The sequence below is a fragment of the Rana temporaria genome, chromosome 7, assembly GCF_905171775.1.
Source record: "Rana temporaria chromosome 7, aRanTem1.1, whole genome shotgun sequence".
Lineage (NCBI taxonomy): Eukaryota > Metazoa > Chordata > Amphibia > Anura > Ranidae > Rana > Rana temporaria.
This window is the reverse complement of record NC_053495.1, coordinates 49,136,864-49,154,981: the sequence shown is the minus strand read 5'-3', so window position 1 is coordinate 49,154,981 and position 18,118 is coordinate 49,136,864. Positions and strand designations below refer to the sequence as shown.

The following is an 18,118-nucleotide window of genomic DNA, read 5'->3' as shown; positions in this document are numbered from 1 at the left end:
ACAGATTGATGAAATACGGACATACTGTCCGCATATGTGAAAGGGCCCTAAGAGTCATCATTCACATTCTTGCAACAGGGAGTGTGCAGACAGTGTGTAGCCACTATTTTGATGAAGTCTATTAGAGCCCGACCCTCCACCTGTGGTTACTACCCTGTTTCCCCAAAAATAAGACCTACCCTGAAAATAAGACCTAGCGTTATTTTCCAGGAGGGCTGCAATATAAGCCCTACCCTGAAAATAAGCCCTAGTTAAAAATGCTTGTAAAATCCTATAATCCGCTCTATTATAGTAGTATATAATGAACAATGTGTGTGTTTCTGTAATATAATTGCGGGGGAAGAGAGCTCCAGCGGGTAACATAAGCACAGAGCGGCTCTATAACAAAGGTATTTGGCACAATTATATTACAGAAACACATATTGTACATTATATACACTATTGTAATAGAGTGGATTATAGGATTTTACAAGCATTTTAACTCAGTTCACACTGGGGATTCCTGGGAGGGAGAGGGGGAGAGAAGACATCAAATTACATAGTAAGACCTACCCTGAAAATAAGCCCTACTGTGTCTTTTGTTGGCATAATTAATACAAGACCTGGGCTTATTTTCGGGGAAACACGGTATGTGGCATGGCAGCCGCTTGCCACAGGATCCAAAAGACAGCGATGATCAATTCCAAGTTTGGAATATGCATACTTCAATTGGTCCGAGCTAGACCAATCGAACTATGAAAAAAAATGAACATAATTCAGCTTTAAAGTGTTACTAAAATCAGGACCCTGCATTTACTATATCTGGTCTTCCACAGTAAACAGAACATGGAAGTGCAATTAGTAAATCTAAACTGCTAAATACCTTTTTAATCAGCAGTTAGAGCGGTCTTGTACTTCTATCTAGGTCTGAATAAAGCTTGTAGGAGTTTTCATTCTACTCTGACTGTCCTAGAAGGCTGCAGGACCCCTGGCCCTCTGGACAGTGCTGATCACATGCACTCTCCCAAGAAAGGGAGAAAAAAAAAAAATAACACCCCACATACAATGCACACCAAACTGAGCATGTGCAGCTTGCCCCCTAGCCCCAGTTTTTCAGGAGATGGTTTGGGGACAGTGGAAGAAAGGGGGGGGGTGAAGACAGGATCAAACAGCCTTTTTACCCAATGTGGAGGATTAACCCCCTTAGGTTCTACATAGAATATAACAAGCATGCCTTACTGCATATACAGACGGATTTTAGGGTTGTGGGATTAGTAACACTTTAAGGGACGTTCATAAAGGGAAAAAAGCAACAGGTTGCTTTAGCACACTCCCAACCCCCATATACCTGCGTAAACCTAGCAAAAGCAACCTTTGTCATTAATCCGCTGCTCTGTTCACCAGTGTGGAGCCAGGAGAAATACCCAGTCCACAGCCCTGCATGAGCTAGAACTTGGTGCAAAAACCAGAGGCAGGCAATAAAATAGGTTGGCAAATCGCCTAATAAAAGGGCGACTTTCCTCTCCAATAGTGTTGCATCACTATGAGTATTCTATACCATTTTTATTACAGGTATTACCTGGTCATGTAATTAGCCCTAGTACCATGGCACTGCAAGCCAAACACTGATGCAGACATGCGGTAACGAAAGGCATGAAATAAATGTGACCTCGAGAACATGACCCACTAACACGGATGTTGCCAGGTCTGGCTTATTGTATTATTCGAATAACAACCCCTGCAAGGCGTGCCACTGACTGCACAACAAATCCGTTCAGAAATGTCGCCAGAACTTCAGTATGAATGAGGAGGTCAGATTCTAATCTTACAGCCCACAAATCTTTACAAAAGGGATATACAGCCAGAAAAAAGCAAAGCAATTACAAAATCATCTTTTTACATTGGGCACTTACAAGTGAGCGGGAAACATTCGGCTCATTTTGGAGACATGGTCATTTTCACAGTCTAGTTCGTCATCTCCTTGGTCCGTGTACCTCCGTTTGCTGGGGCTGATTGGCGGAGGGCCCGTCCGGTGATTGCCGAGTGGAGTAGGCATCTGAAGAGGCTGCATTCTGGGATCATTCCGTAATGCCGCTTCACCTGTTGATACATTTATGAAGATTTGTGAAAATGCTGCACAACTATATTTTATAGACTCCGGATTGATTTTAAACACAACCCAGTCACAAAACACTAAGCAAATCTTTCAGCTCTACTTTACTGCAGTAACATCAAGTCTTTAAATTATACTTTAAAAGTGAAGTTGTTCTTTACCAATACAGGGCAAAGCAACCAGTCCCATCAGCCACACACAATTCCCTTCCTTTTCTGTCCCATTGCTCCATTGGGCTACCAAGAGTGAGGAAGAGTTAGCGATGTGTAAGCTCCAAGTTAGAAACAGATTTTTGGCACTTTAACCACTTAACCCCTGGACCATATTGCTGGTAAAAGACCAGAGCACTTTTTGCGATTCGGCACTGCGTCGCTTTAACTGACAATTGCGCGGTCGTGCGACGTGGCTCCCAAACAAAATTGGCGTCCTTTTTCCCCCACAAATAGAGCTTTCTTTTGGTGGTATTTGATCACCTCTGCGGTTTTTAGTTTTTGCAATATAAACAAAAAAAGGAGCGACAATTTTGAAAAAAAAAAAAAATTATATTCTTTTAACTTTTTGCTATAATAAATATCCCCCAAAAATATATAAAAAAAATTCCCTCAGTTTAGGCCGATAAGTATTTTTCTACATTTTTTTTACGAAAAATATCGCAATAAGCGTTTATTGATTGTTTGCGCAAAAGTTATAGCATCTACAAATAGGGGGTATTTTTATTAATATATTTTTTTTACTAGTAATGGCGGCGATCAGTGAAATATTTTTTCGGTACTGCGACATTATGACGGACACTTCGGACACATTTTTGGGACCATTGGCATTTTTATAGCGATCAGTGCTATAAAAATGCATTGGATTACTATAAAAATGCCACTGGCAGTGAAGGGGTTAACACTAGGGGGCGGGGAAGGGGTTAAGTATGTTCCCTGGGTGTGTTCTAACTGTAGGGGGGTGGCCTCAGTAGGGGAAATGACTGATCTCCTGTCCATACATTGTATGAACAGAAGATCAGCATTCCTCTCCCTGACAGGACCGGGAGCTGTGTGTTTACATCAATAATGGTTGTGGGTCCCCAGCCTTACATCAGACTACAGATTTAAAATGTGTATGCTGCAAAGGGATGCTAGCACTTTTAGTTGAAGAACAGCAGAAGAACCAAAAGGTTCTGAATATGACTAAATAACGGGTTATATTTATAAAGCCAATATTACAAGGAACATGGCTCATAGCAACATGCTGTCATTTTTCTGGTTCCATGGCCACTTTTGATTGGTTGCTCTGGGCTGCCTCCACTTCCCTGGACAGCACCCTCATAAGACCAGGGGACGAATCTTCAGTACCACCTCTATGCCGACAAAAATCTCTACTCCTCATGCCTTCAATCTCCTCTCACATTACTGACCTATCGGCATGGATGTCCCACCACTTCCTCAATCTTTCCTCCAGCCTGTGACACACCCCACATCAAGATCAATACAACCACGAGTCCCTCCTCTCATGCCAGGGTGCTAGGTGCAATCCTGAACTCTAGCCCATTCCAAATCCAATTACTGTCCCAATATTGCAGACTTCACCTCCAAACATCTACAAAAAATGCCCCCAACTGTTGACACCCCTACATAGCTTATCCACACCCTTATCTTGCCTTGACTATTGCAACTCCCTCCTCATTGGCCTACCTCTCCGCAAGCTATCCCCTCTTTGGTATCATGAATGCTGCTAGACTCATCCACCTTACAAACCATTCAGTGCCTGCCACGCCTCTGCCAATTGCTCCACTGGCTTCTCATTGCCCAACAAATAAAATACAAAGAATTTACAACTCTGCCCCAAACTACATCACCAATGTTCTCTCCAAATATCACCCAAACTGTCCTCTTTACTCCTCCAAAAACCTTCTGCTCTCTGTTTCCCTCGTCTCCGGCTTCCTTGTCTGCTCCTCCCATGCTCATCTTCATAGCCTCTTGCATTCTCTGGAACTCACTACCTGAATCTGTCCGGTTATCTCCTACTCCTCTTCAGGGAGGCCTATCCTGCTTCCAGCCAACAACCGAATCTTCTACTTCCCTCAGTTACTACCTTTTGTTTTACCAGCCCCTCTTTTAGATTGTAAGCTTGCAGGAGCAAGGCCCTTCTAACCCTCTTGTATTGTTGGTGTATGGTAGACCTGCACGATTAATCGCAGAGAGAATCACGATTTCGATTCTCTCCGTCCGCGATCTCCCCGCAGAATGAGCGACGTTTCTCTCCTACCTGTCACCACTGTCCATGTAACCGCTGTGGAACGCAAACAGCGGAACCGACGTTAACCGTGACGTCAGTTTAATGCGTCATGCGGCGCGCTGGGCATGGGCGGTACAAAGACACGTCGTGTGACGTGTCTCAGTCTTTTCGCCCGGGAATGTGGAAGAGAGCACACGCAGCTCGGAGGCACGGCCTGGCCTGGCACGCCACAGCACACCGCCACAGTGACTGCGCTGCGCACTCAGCAAGGTAGGAAACTACTAGGAATCTACTATTACAATGACTTCCATCCTGCACAACACATCCCTCTTGGCAAGGTTAAAATGGTGGCAGCAACATGAGCATGGTGACAAACGAATATTTAAAAATAAGTACAGAAATCTTTAATTGTATAGCATAGCTAATCCATTAGCCAACAACATTTGGGGATTATGCCCTTGGCCTCCCTCCTCCTCATTGTTCAGAGATTGTACATTTCTGTAATAAATACGTTTGAGAATCGTGATCTTCATTTTAAGCAAAAGAATCGTGATTCTCATTTTGGCCAGAATCTTGCAGCCCTAGTGTATAGTCTCCCTTTATATTGTAAAGCGCTGTGCATACTTGGCGCTATACAAATCATGAACAACTCTACATTAAAATGTATAAAGCCTACTATGAAAAAGCCCCCCTCCAGTTCCCCCCCCCCTTTAAGCAGAAACCCTGTGCGTCTCAGATCATACGAATTTCTCTGAGAATGCCGGCTGTTTCCCATGGCACGTATCCCTTTTCCTTTCACTTTCAAGGATCCTAAGGTCGCCCTGCTACTTTTGCTGATAGAAGAGAATTTGGGCAGTACAGTGAGACGCTGCAGGACGGCAGCTGAAACAAGAGGATTATTTTACCCTGAGAGAAAGTGAAGTGACCCACAAACCACCACAGGGCCGGGGTTTAGGATCTGGCACCGAGAGCAGACTGGAACTTTCCATTGCACAAAGGCTGCTAGAGCCAATAACCAAGCCTTGTTCAGTGCCACGCTCGATACAGCTTTCCTCGTTTAACAAGTCTCACCAGGAAGAATATTCGATTTCTAGCTTTAACAGCTTTCACGACCGAAGAGAAAAAAATAAATAAAACTCAAATACTGTGTTAACGTCCTAACAAGCATAAATAGATTTTCTTGGATCATGTTCTGCATTGATTATTTACCACAAACAAGAGGCAGGAGAAGCATTTCAGAGAAAAGGCATCATGAGAAAAAAAGGGGAAGCTGCCCATACTGATCTTAGTTAGTTGGCTGATGTCTGACTTAAATTATTTCTGATACAATGACCTGGAACCACAAAGTCAGAACTCTGAATCCACAGGTTGGAGGTTAATACCAAAAGACACATCACCATGATAGCCAGGCAACCAGGATTTCCATTAGGGGGTTAACAGTGGCGGACTCCATCATTCTCTCGCCTTGAAAGGAAACCCATCATGAGAGACCAGTGAAGGTAGCTGTTGGGCCCCCTCCTCTGATTGAGGCCTGGGTGTTATGTTGACCTTTTGACTTGAATACCGAGTTAACCTCTTTACGCACACGGAAGCTGGGGTTCCAAATGGGCCGGGAAGGCTCAGGCCGAAAGGAGGCACTTTTGATCATGTGGCACTGTAACTGGATGAACTGTGCCAATGTAATCAGGAGTTCTAATGGCTCCTGATCTTTGGGAGTTGACCAGGATCTAACCTTAACAGCCCGGTCACAAATCTGGGGGTTGATTGAGCATTTTTCGGAACAAGGCAGCAACGTATTTATGATGCATCAGGGCATTAAGGCCCACCTGCTTTACGGATAGAGAATATATATATATATATATATATATATATATATATATATATATATATATATATATATATATATATATATATATATATATATATATATATATATATATATATTACCAAGCCATTGAGGATCAGAACTTGTCAGAATTGACTCATGCTAAATCAGAGGAATGAAGCAGCAGACAGAAATGACACTCAGTGCTCTGGACTGAGACAAGTACACTATACATCAGTGGTTTCCAACTCCTGTCCTTGGGGCCCACTAACAAGCCAGGTTTGCAAGATAACGGAAAAAAAAAAATCACAGGTGATCTCATTTGCTGCTCAGTGATTGCAGTATTCTAGTCCGCATCTCCAAGGTATTTAAAATCTGGCCTGTTAGTGGATCCTGAGGACAGGAGTTGAGAACCACTGCTATGCCTTGTTCATATTTCATGTGTGAGATTTACAACCACTTAAAGCGGGGGTTCACCCCCCAAAAAAACATTTTAACATTAGATTCAGGCGAGTTGTTAAAATCACAGTCGGGTGTTTTTTTTTTTTTAAATCGTTGCCGTACATACCGTTTTATAGATATATGTTCACCGCGGCTTCCGGGTATAATCTGTGGGACTGGGCGTTCCAAATTGATTGACACGCTTCTGACCGTCGCATACAGCGCGTCACGAGTTGCCGAAAGAAGCCGGACTGAGAGTCGGCTCTATAAGGCGCCTGCGCACCGACGTTCGGCTTCTTTCGGCAACTCGTGACGGGCTGTATGCGACGGTCAGAAGCATGTCAATCAATTAGGAACGCCCAGTCCCGCAGATTATACCGCGGTGAACATATATCTATAAAACGGTATGTACGGCAACGATTTAAAAAAAAACACCCGACTGATTTTAACAACTCGTCTGAATCTAATGTTAAAAATTTTTTTTTTGGGGTGAACCCCCACTTTAACATTAGATTCAAGCGAGTTGTTAAAATCAGTCGGGGTTTTTTTTTAAATCGTTGCCGTACATACTGTTTTATAGATATATGTTCACCGTGGTATAATCTGCGGGACTGGGCGTTCCTAATTGATTGACAGGCTTCCGACCGTCGCATACATCGCGTCACGAGTTGCCGAAAGAAGCCGAACGTCGGTGCGCAGGCGCCTTATAGAGCTGACTCGCAGTCCGGCTTCTTTCGGCCACTCGTGACGCGCTGTATGCGACGGTCAGAAGCATGTCAATCAATTCGGGAACGCCCAGTCCTGCAGATTATACCCGGAAGCCACGGTGAACATATATCTATAAAACGGTATGTACGGCAACACTTAAAAAAAAACACAGATTGTGATTCTAACAACTTGCCTGAGTCCAATGTTAAAAAAAATTTTGGGGTGAACCCCCGCTTTAAGGGCAATTCCTCTTAAAAATACTCATGCATGGTGTAAAAGAACCACTAATAAAAGCAAGACCGTATTGGACTGCTCTGAAACAGTTCTATTTATCCATAAATACTAGTAAAACCTCCTTTACTGTACATAAATCTGCTTATAAAAATGATGCAACTTCTGTACAGTGGTTCTTTGATGATGTATTACAAAGAAGAAGCAATAAAAAAAAAAAAAAAATGCCACAGTGGTACGTGTTAACCTCAACACATACAAAAGGCTAAATCTCCTAAAATATGGACAAGAGAATAAAAATAGACCACATCAAAGGTCATGCCAGTGATTCAATCTCTCCCAAGTATATTATAGCATGCAGCTGGCTTTGGAATCCAATTGATTTACATCAACTGGAAAAAGCATAAAACACCTTGCCGAGCCATGCGCAAGAGTCACGCTTAGAAGACCTCTGTTACATTGCAATACATGTGCAAGGGAAAGACTATATACCCAGAGGTGATATAAATTATGTGGTACGCAGCAACTATGCTACACTGGAAGAAGCAACAGGAAAGTGAAATCTACAGCAGAGTAACATTTCCGTCTCTATAAACCAGAAGGGCTCATGCACACCGGCATAGAGGTCCGTACACCGCTTCTGGGAGTCATAGGCGTGTTGTACAGCCTCCCAAACCAATCAATGGTAGGCTGCAGCAGTAGGTTAACTACACATTTGAGTACCGACATGCATTTGAGAAAGGATAAACAGGACTGGGCGCGTACAAGCGACTGTACACAACGCCTGTAACTCCCGGGATCAGAAATATGGACAGTTTCTATGATGTATGGACCTCCGAGCACCAATTAATCTAATTTGACTGAAATGCGTTGGGACGTTCAGGTGGGCCCGTCTGTACAAATGGATCATTAAAACCTTTATAATAGATTTTTATAATAGAGTGGCTTTCCTTCTACCTCTTATGTGGTAGGCTTATAAATTGGATTTCAGACTGCTGGTGAGCCGGCACCCTTTTTCCCCCCAGAAATACTGGGGCATAACATTTGTAATGGAGCAGTGATATTTTCTGTTTACACCATTGATAAAACAGAACAGGGAGACTCCGAAAAGCAAAAAGTTATACACTGCAGTACCAATTCAGACTGCAGTACCAATTCAGACTTTCATTTGTCTAAAAGTAGAAGCACAGGTACTACAGAATATCTATACGACAGTAGGCCCAGGTCATCACCACGGTCCCATGATTGCCTAGAGCAGCGGTTCTCAACCTGGGGGTCGGGACCCCCATGGGGGTCAAATGATGATTTGCTAGGGGTCACCAAATCCTGGGCTGTTCCTAAAGCCCGCACCGCTCTCCCAACCTTTTCGTGGCTGCCCATTAGGGCTGTCCCTGGAGCCCGCAGCCACCCACTCAGCCACTTCACAGCATGGGTGGGGGTGGGGGGCACAGACTAGAGGTCGGCTGAATGGTGAGGAATGTGAAGTGGGAGGGGCTGGAGGAGACCCCATATCCTGATTTTGGCATAGGTGTCATTGCTGCGAGACACCACAGAGCTGGAGACACCGTGAGTAACAGCACTGCCACTCAACCCATTCCCCCCAACCAAGGAGCAAGAAAAGGAATAAAAATATAGAATACACAGAAGAGAGATGAAAAGAGGGGGAGGAACAAAGAAAAAGGTAGAGAAAGAATAAGAGAAAGAGCTAGAAAGAAGGCTAGAGAGAGGGATGGGGAAAAAAGAAAAACAAGAAATTAGGATAGAGAGAGATAAAAGAGAAAGAAAGTAGAAGAAAAAGAAAGAGTGGTACATCCTAAAATGTACCATAAGGGTTTTTAATACTGTACAAGAGAAAAGGACTAAATATCCGTGGGTTAGGGGCACAAATTACTCATCTTGCCTTGGGTACTGACAACCCACGCTACGAAAATAATTTTACTGTTAGGGGTCCCCACAACTTGGGAAATTTTATTAAGGGGTCCCGACCCTAGAAAGGTTGAGAACCACTGGCCTAGAGCATCACGAAAACAAACTTTCTAAAAGTAATTTTTATCAAGTTAAAGTACTGGCGCCAAAAGTAATAGCTGTGCAATACAACGCAAGTTGAGCGGTCCTTTTTGCGAGTATACCACTCACGTGTTGATCACAAAATGCATTGAGGCTGCGCGCTTGCCCGCATCAACGTCACTTCTGGTACTCTTGGTTTTTACTTCCGGTGTGTTGGAACACACGCCACAACTTGGAAGAACCTAACCAAACCTTAAAGCAGGGGTGGCCAACCAGTGGCCCGCGGAGCCCTCTGATGTGGCCTGCGACCTCCTGCTCTGGAATGGTGGGTAGGCAAGCCCAGATCGCAGGTTGCCGCCCCGCCATACCACAGCATCAGTGTTGTGAATGAAGCTGGTGGTAGAAGAAGAAAGCAGCTGCGGAGCAGAGCCCCATAAGCTGAAGCATCCTCTACAGCGCCAGCTTTTGCATAGGTGGGGTCTATGGAAAAGTTCAGCTAAAGTCAAGATAGACACAGGTGCACTACACGCTGCACCCGCGGTGTGAGTAAACCACAGAACATCAGTCTGACCAAATGAGACCCTCAATTCACCTCTATAGAGCGACAGATGTCCGTTTACGCCTGCCTACCTCCAATCCAAAAAACAGAAGGGAGTTCATCCCCTTTCATGTGGGTGGATCGGAGGGCCTATAGAGTAGCCGTGACCTGTCATCAGCCCGCTCCGCTCATTGTGGCCCTTGACTGGTTACCAAGTTGCTTAAGTGGCCCTCGCTCTTCAAAAGTTTGGGCACCCCTGCCTTAAAGGCTAGATGGTAGAAAACAATATAGTGAAAAAATACCCATCTCTCCTAAGAGGCACAACATAAACATAACACAGTGAGTGTATACAAAAGACCTCATGCGGTGTGAAGTCGCAGGAAAGTTGCAAATACTAAAGTGCCAACAATGAGTAATATGATAAGCGACTATTAAAACCACAGTATCAAAAAAATAAAATATAAATCATATGTGGTCATTATTCATACATCAAACCCTGAACAAAATGACATGAATGGCGATATAGGGACTATATTCAGTGACACAGACCCATGTGTGGCTAAGGGTATGGAAAAGCTGCAACACGACATGTTAAAGTGCAAGCAAAGTTAGCAAACATTAGACCATTACAAAAAATGACAGCTTTGGCAGGCAAAACCAATGCAATAAAAGAGAAAAAAAAAAAAAAGATACACAGTATATACAAAAAGTATATAAAAAAAAAAGTTTAGTCCTGCTTTAACCAAGTGTTGCTCATTTTTGAATATGCAAAAGTGAACCTTGGTATATTGCTGGTTCAGAAACAATGCAGAATTGTAAGGTGGCATTTCATAATCTGTATACAGCCAAGTACTGTATGATGGCAAACCTGTTTAAAAACATCCGCAACGTACTTTTACCAATGGCAATTTATTGATGGAATCCAGCCAACCTTATTGCAAGACAGAGGATGTGATGAGAGCCTCAGTTTAAATATAGGTCTCATTAAATGAAGAAACACTCTAGTACAGTACTTTTTGACAAACAGAACCCTTGAAATGTTTTTAAAAAAAGGGATTATACCTCCAGCTTATACATCAGCGTAATCACAAGTCACATAAAAGGTTAAAAAAAAAAAAAAAAAAAAAAAAAGTCTAATATGACACCCTAGGCCGATTTGGCCTTATAGCAGTGGTCTCCAAACTGCTTGCCTTTGTCCGGCCCTTGTGGCACTGTTCCACCTACTGACAGCAACAAAGACACCATTGCTTTCACTGACACCAACACTGAGGCACTGTTCCTCCCACTGAATGCAATGATGGGGCATCCTTCCTCCCACCGACACCGATGGTGCATTGTTCCTGCCACTAATACCAGTGATGGGACATTATTCCTCTTACTGACCACCCAGCCTGAGACAATGTAGGCTCCCCTTCGATGCTGGGGCATTTTGTACTCCCACTGGCCACAGTCCGGCCCTCCCAAAGTCCAAAATAAAGGAAACAGGCCCTTTGTTTAGCGACACCTGCGCTATAGAAAGATTTTTACGAACAATCCTGAATATGAAGAACCATAAAGAAAACACAAAAGTTGTGCAATGTCAGACAATTGTCAGGGTAGAGAAGCCCCTTTTCTTCAATGTTCAATGTAAGTAGGAGGATCATTTGCTCCTGCCTCCCATTCTAGGAACCCCGATTGACAAAGGCTGCTCTAATAGGACACAGTACTTGTGTAAAGTCTGGCTATTTTGTAACGCAGGAAATAATTCCAGGAGACACAAAGATAACATATGCATTGAACAGTTATGTGCAACTAAAGTTAAGACACTAGGGCAGCACAGTGGCTAAGTGGTTAGTATTTCCACCTGGCAGAACTCGGGTCATTGTTTAAATCCTAAAACACAGCACTGCCTGGAATTTGCATGTTCTCCTTGTGCCTGCGTGGGTTTCCTCCGGGTACTCTGGTTTCCTCCCACACTCCAAAGACATGCTGGGAGGTTTACTGGCTTCCGTCTTAATTGGCCCTAGTATGAATGAATGCGAGTTCAGGACATTAGAGTGTAAGCTCCTTGGAGGGCAGGGACTGATGTGAATGTACAATATACATGTAAAGTGCTGCGTAAAATTGATAGCGCTATATGCGTACATGTAATAAGACAAGAAGCCTTTGGTTTACCCATCTGCCAATTTCACAAGTTAAAAGCAGAACACTTGTTTTTCCAGAATATGTTTTTTTAATTAGGGGCTAATGGATCCCAGTTACCTGTAGTTGTGGGGGGTAACGTAAAGTGAAAATGATGCAGCGTTAAGATTAGCAACTACTATACCCCGTTCCATAGCTAGGAAGTCCTGCATCATGCAGTATCCCTCCAGACCTCACTTTATGTTGAGTAAAAACAGGGAGAACATTGAATTGGGATTATAGCGGTATCCAACAAGATAGAAGAATCCTTATATCGTATCGGGCATCGCTATCATCCCAATTTTCTATTCTCCCCGTTTTTACTTCTACTAGGTATGATGTGCCAGACCCATTAAGGTCACTCCATCCACACCCTACCACATATGTTGAAGTGTTTACTACAGCCAAAGGTAAAAACGCATATCTAAAGCCAAAAACTAAAAAAGTGTAATATATTGCAGTTTACCAGGCCATAGATGCGGTGACTGCATTAGATTTCCCTTTTTTAGGTTAGAAATGCACTTCTGTCCCTTCCTGCATACAGCCTTTTCTTAGTTATATCTTAAGGGAGCCGAGCCTTCACTATATCTTAAGGGAATCATCCATGGTTGCAACAGGCAGGACTTCAAACATACCCCCCTTTGTTCATCTCTATTACATGGTGGATTGAGGTTAGGCTGAAACAAACTGCTCCCTGCCCCTATGACAGTACTTGAGTAATTCGGCTTTAGAAATGGTTCACACCAATGCAGGTTGAGGTTGATGCGTTTGCATGGTGCGTTGTGTTTTTCTTCTACACACTTGAGAAGTTAAAAATAAAAAAATATATAGGGACCACTTATTGTTGAGGGTCTATCTCGCCAACATTAGCAGTCCACAAAAAAATAAAAAATTGTATTTTTAGAAACATTCCCATGACAAAGCTACTAAAACTGTCATGTATAAGCTGTTTCTCCAGGAATGACTGGTCATATTTTGTGTGTGAAGTGGCGGTGAAACCATCTCGGCCAGCTACAAGACAGACAGCAAAGTGAGGGGCCCCTAGCAGGAAGGGAAGAAGCTCGGCACTTGCAGAACTCCGGCTCATTTATTAAAGGTCGTAACATTTGTGTGCTGGGCAGTCCCTTTCCAATATGGGAACCATGAGCAATGGAGGAATCAATATGTACTTAGAACCAAAAATAAACCAAGTGAAACAAGAAATGACGAACTGGAAGAATAGAAGGGTTTGTTAAAAAAAAAAAAAAAAACATATGAAGTTTAGGGCTGCAACTAACGATTATTTTCATAAATCGTTTTGTTGGCCGATTATTGTTTCGATTAATCGGATAATAGCCTTAAATAAAAAAAAAATTAACATTTTTAATTTTTTTTGGGCCAATTTGTTGTTGGGCAGATTACAAAACACAAATTGTCGCAAAAACACATTACATGCTTTTCTACAGCTTCTCCATTGAAGTATATTGAACCAAAAAAAAATGAAATAGCACCGTTTTGCGTTAAGTCCTTGCCCTTTCCAAATACGCAGCAGCTGAAAAAAAAAATCATGGATTTGAACGTGTTCCATAGGAAAACATGTAAATGAACTGTAGTGCGTTTCTGCAAAAAGCACCAAAAAAGAGGTGTGAACCCACTTCATTACTGGGCACTTAAACCCCCTTCCTGCCCAGACCAATGTTCAGCTTTCAGGGCCGACGCATTTTGAATGACAATTGCGCGGTCATCCAACACTGTACCCAAATTATATTTTCATAATTTTTTTCCCACAAATAGAGCTTTCTTTTGGTGGCATTTGATCATCTCTGCGTTTTTTTTTTTTGCGCTATAAACAAAAAAACAACAGAACATTTTGAAAGCAGGCAGGCACGCGCATCGGCATCTCAGCGATGCGCTGGACACAGTGTTTCCCCGCTGCGCGCGCGGGGAATGCACATAAAAGGACGTCCACCCGGCAGTTGAGCCGCGCTGTGGACGTCTCATCTATAGAGCGACTCTCAAGTGGTCAAAAAAAATAAAATAAAGTATAAAAAGAGCAAATAATCGCTACTGTAAGGGGTTCATTTTATTACTGTGGGACAGTGAAAGTAATATTTACAGTAGCCATTTGCTTGTTTGTACTATAAAGGGCTAATTTTAGTTGTTTTAACCCCATTATGTTACTGGCCGATTAATCGATTATGAAAATTGTAACCGATTTCATAATCGATTAGTTGTTTCGGCCCTAATGAAGTTTTTATTTAGGAAGAGACTGGTTAAAAAGATGGCAGCTATACATGGCCTTCAAGAAGAACACTTGGCACGGAGAGCAGTTTGAAAACATTTTGCCAGGAGTGCAAAACGAAATTTGGTAGACACATTTTAGAGTACGGTATTAAAATTTTGCTTGTGGACCAAAAAATAAAAAGAAAGAGCTTTGCTTTAGAAACATGTTTTCCCAACCTGTTACATCCAAGTCATTTAACATGGATCCGAGATCATGCCATAAATGGCCATCAAGAGGACCTCCAATTAGAATTTCACATTTGAGAGGTCACATACAATGAAAGACCAAGACTAGAAGACCGATTATTGCAGCAAAGGAGCTTTGGCTGTGCTAGTAACCGACAGGTTTTCACTGTAAAATATCAGAAAAAAAATGGCGATGTTAATGTGTCACAGGCTACCAAGCTTTAAGAATAGCACAAAATATGTTGGCAGGGGGCACGCTACTATTCACACGACCATTTTACTTTTTTGGCCAAGTATAGATCTATGCCCCAAGCATGTTTAAATTCCATTACGATTGACAGACTCATTACCTCTATTGAAAGTCTATTCAAAGTATCAACTACTGTGTCAGTAAAAACACCAAGGTTAGGCTTGAAGTTCTCCATAAAAAAAATTAACCCTTCCTTGGCCTTCATACTACGTATTAAGTTCTTGCAGTCTTGCACCATTCTCGTTTTCCCATCTCTGGGCTCATTCCATCTTCAATATCTTTTATAATTGTGCTCCTGAAATATGACGCAGTAATCTCTATAGGGGAATTAGGACCTCCTGTTGGTGATCTTTCCAGGGCTGCAGCCAAGAATTCTGTTCAGGCCACAGTTTTCTCACTTTTGGTAGTTGAATTGTATAGACCCCTTTAAAAAAAAAAAAAAAAACACACACACACACACACACACACACACACACACACACACACACACACACACACACACACACACACACACACACACACACACACACACACACACACACACACACACACACACACACACACACACACACACACACACACACACACACACACACACCATCAGGCCAGCAACTGAGAAATTATGGATTTGGTTCCAAAAGATGAGCAATACCTTCAGAGAGCCAGTTGTAGCCTCTGTATACACAAATTGCCCCTTTGGTTGTTCATACAATGTCTTCACTGCATAGGGCAGGCATGTCCAAAGTCCGGCCCGGGGGCCAAATGCGGCCCCCCTGTTGATTTAATATGGATTTGGATATATATATTGTTTGTGGCCCCCCAGGGCCACAAAAGATATATATTGTATTTATTGGCGCTGCCTTGGAGGGGACAGGGAGGGGGCAGGACGAGCGCCAGATTACATGAAGAGAATCTCCTGTTTACTCAGGAGCATCTCTATTGGAAGTCCCGTCTCCTGGGATGCCATTGGATGACTGTTCTTTCTATCATAGGAGGCGGCACTTTGTATTAAAGAGGCCACAGAGTAAACAAGAGATTCTCCTGTTTGTAAAATGTCGGCACTCATCCCACCCCCTCCCTCTGGTTGCAATGGTAAGGCTGCATTGGTTGCAATGGTAAGGCTGCATTGGTTGCAATGGTAAGGCTGCATTGGTTGCAATGGTAAGGCTGCATTTATGGCACATGTGAGGCTGCATTTATGGCACATGTGAGGCTGCATTGGTTGCAATGGTAAGGCTGCATTCATGGCAATGGTAAGCCTGTGCGTATTATACACCGATAAATACAGTATATCCAAATAACACGCCCAAGCTCATCCTTAGTCCTAAGCAGCGCTCTGGGATTCGTTGGAGCCACAAAAGAAATATATACAGTATATCCAAATGACACGCCAGAGCTCATCTATTCACCACACACAGCCACAAAGGCAAGATTATTATTTTTGGGCCGTGTATTAGTGCTCAGACGAACACACTTAGACCAAATTTTAATGGTTCAAAGAATGTCAGGCAAAATAGTCGGCCCCCACGCATGTTGACTTAATCAAATCTGGCCCTCCTTGAAAAAAGTTTGGACACCCCTGGCATAGGGAGTGCATACACAATACGGTGCATCTTTTCTCATTATGCACAAGTTTGAAATTGGCAACTGCAGACAATGAGAAATGTCCACATCCATGCAAGCCCATAAGCTTGAAAATGGAATATGAAGCACTTGCACTTCTACATGTCCACAGCTTTTTCAAGCAGCCATCAATTGCTACCAATTAGGTGTAATAGATACTTTGAGACTTGTATATTGATAGCTGTGCAGGATCCAAACAATGGAAATATGAATTAATATTCCCCATTCCAAGTGTTGTACGGGCTACAGCAATCACTTTTTTTCAGAAATCTACACTTTCCTTTACTGGCATGCAAACATTTCCAGTTGCAAGTGATCAGACCCTGTGGACAATTATATTCAAAATCTTTTTTTTTCTTGCTTTTTTACTACACCATTTTGGAATGTGAACACAATTTTTGTTGTAAATCAAATTAGAGTCTATTGGAATTTACTTTTTTGCAGTATAATTTTTTTGTAGCGTTTAGTATATGGTAGATTTGGGTTTTGCCACACTGTCTTATTTAGGTCATGGAGTGTTGTGAATTCACTTAATTGGTGTTAGAGGGCAACACACTTTAAAATATTTGGAGCACAGGTGATATCACTGTGGTTGTGCCAATTGATTTTGTATCACATTGCTACACACAGTTGACCATAGTAATGAATGGCTGAATGCCACTACCTGCATAAACCAGTGCATGCGTAAAGACATATGCCCTTGGACTGGCAATATCTGCACTCATGGTTGAACACCTGTAAGCACAAGTAGCAGTATAAAAGCGCATACAGCCATTTATTACTATGGCCGGCTGTACACAGCAGCTGTGTATTCTTCATGTGATTACTTTACTAGATGTTTGGACTTTAACTTGACGATCCATGGTGTGCTGTGATATACACCATGTCAACAGTATTGAGACCCTGCCTTTAGGCCCCTTTCACACGGCCGGATAGAATGGTGCTTTTAGCTGCAGATTTTACCGCAGCTAGAAGCACACAATGCTTTCCTATGACATTCACACACTACAGTTACCTGCGGTTTTGTGCGAATAGAAAAAATAGATCTGAATGCGTCCAGCTGCGAAATCCCGCAGCTATCGGCACATAAGCGCAGGTAATCGCAGTGCACTGTGTCAGCTGTGTCTGGTATGAATCTTGAGGGGGAACTCCACGCCAAATTTCAAATAAAAAAACGGCATGGGTTCCCCCTACAGGAGCATACCAGGCCCTTGGAGTCTGCTATGGATTTTACCAGAGGCGACAGAAGCCTGGGAGGGGGCCGCTGTAAAAGAGCCAATGAAGAAAGTGGCTCCCCGCCCCTGGTGGAAGAGAACCAGATGGCAGTGAAGACCGGGACCCCCGCAGAAGACATCAAAGAAGCCCCCCCTCGTAAAAGAGCTAAAGAAGAGAGGGGGGGCCCCCCAGAGCTGACTAATAAATTACTTTAAAAACCCTGTATAGTGTGTTTTATTTACATTTTTTTTCCCGCCAGGTGAATTGGTAGGGGTACGATGTGGACTCATTCACCTAGGGTGGGCGGGCCGGGATCTGGGGGCCCCCTTATTAAAGGGGGCTCCCAGATTCCGATAA

The 18,118-nt window shown here is 43.0% G+C and overlaps 1 protein-coding gene across 2 annotated transcripts in view; it reads right to left on the bottom strand.

Annotated features, from left to right (window-relative positions):
* Positions 1-18,118, bottom strand: part of VGLL4 (vestigial like family member 4) — a 176,710-nt gene that overhangs the window by 32,265 nt on the left and 126,327 nt on the right. For both annotated transcript variants that reach the window (XM_040359329.1, XM_040359328.1), the window contains one exon: positions 1,893-2,079. In XM_040359329.1, coding sequence (XP_040215263.1) covers positions 1,893-2,079 — 187 coding nt within the window. The remainder of the gene's footprint in view (positions 1-1,892; positions 2,080-18,118) is intronic.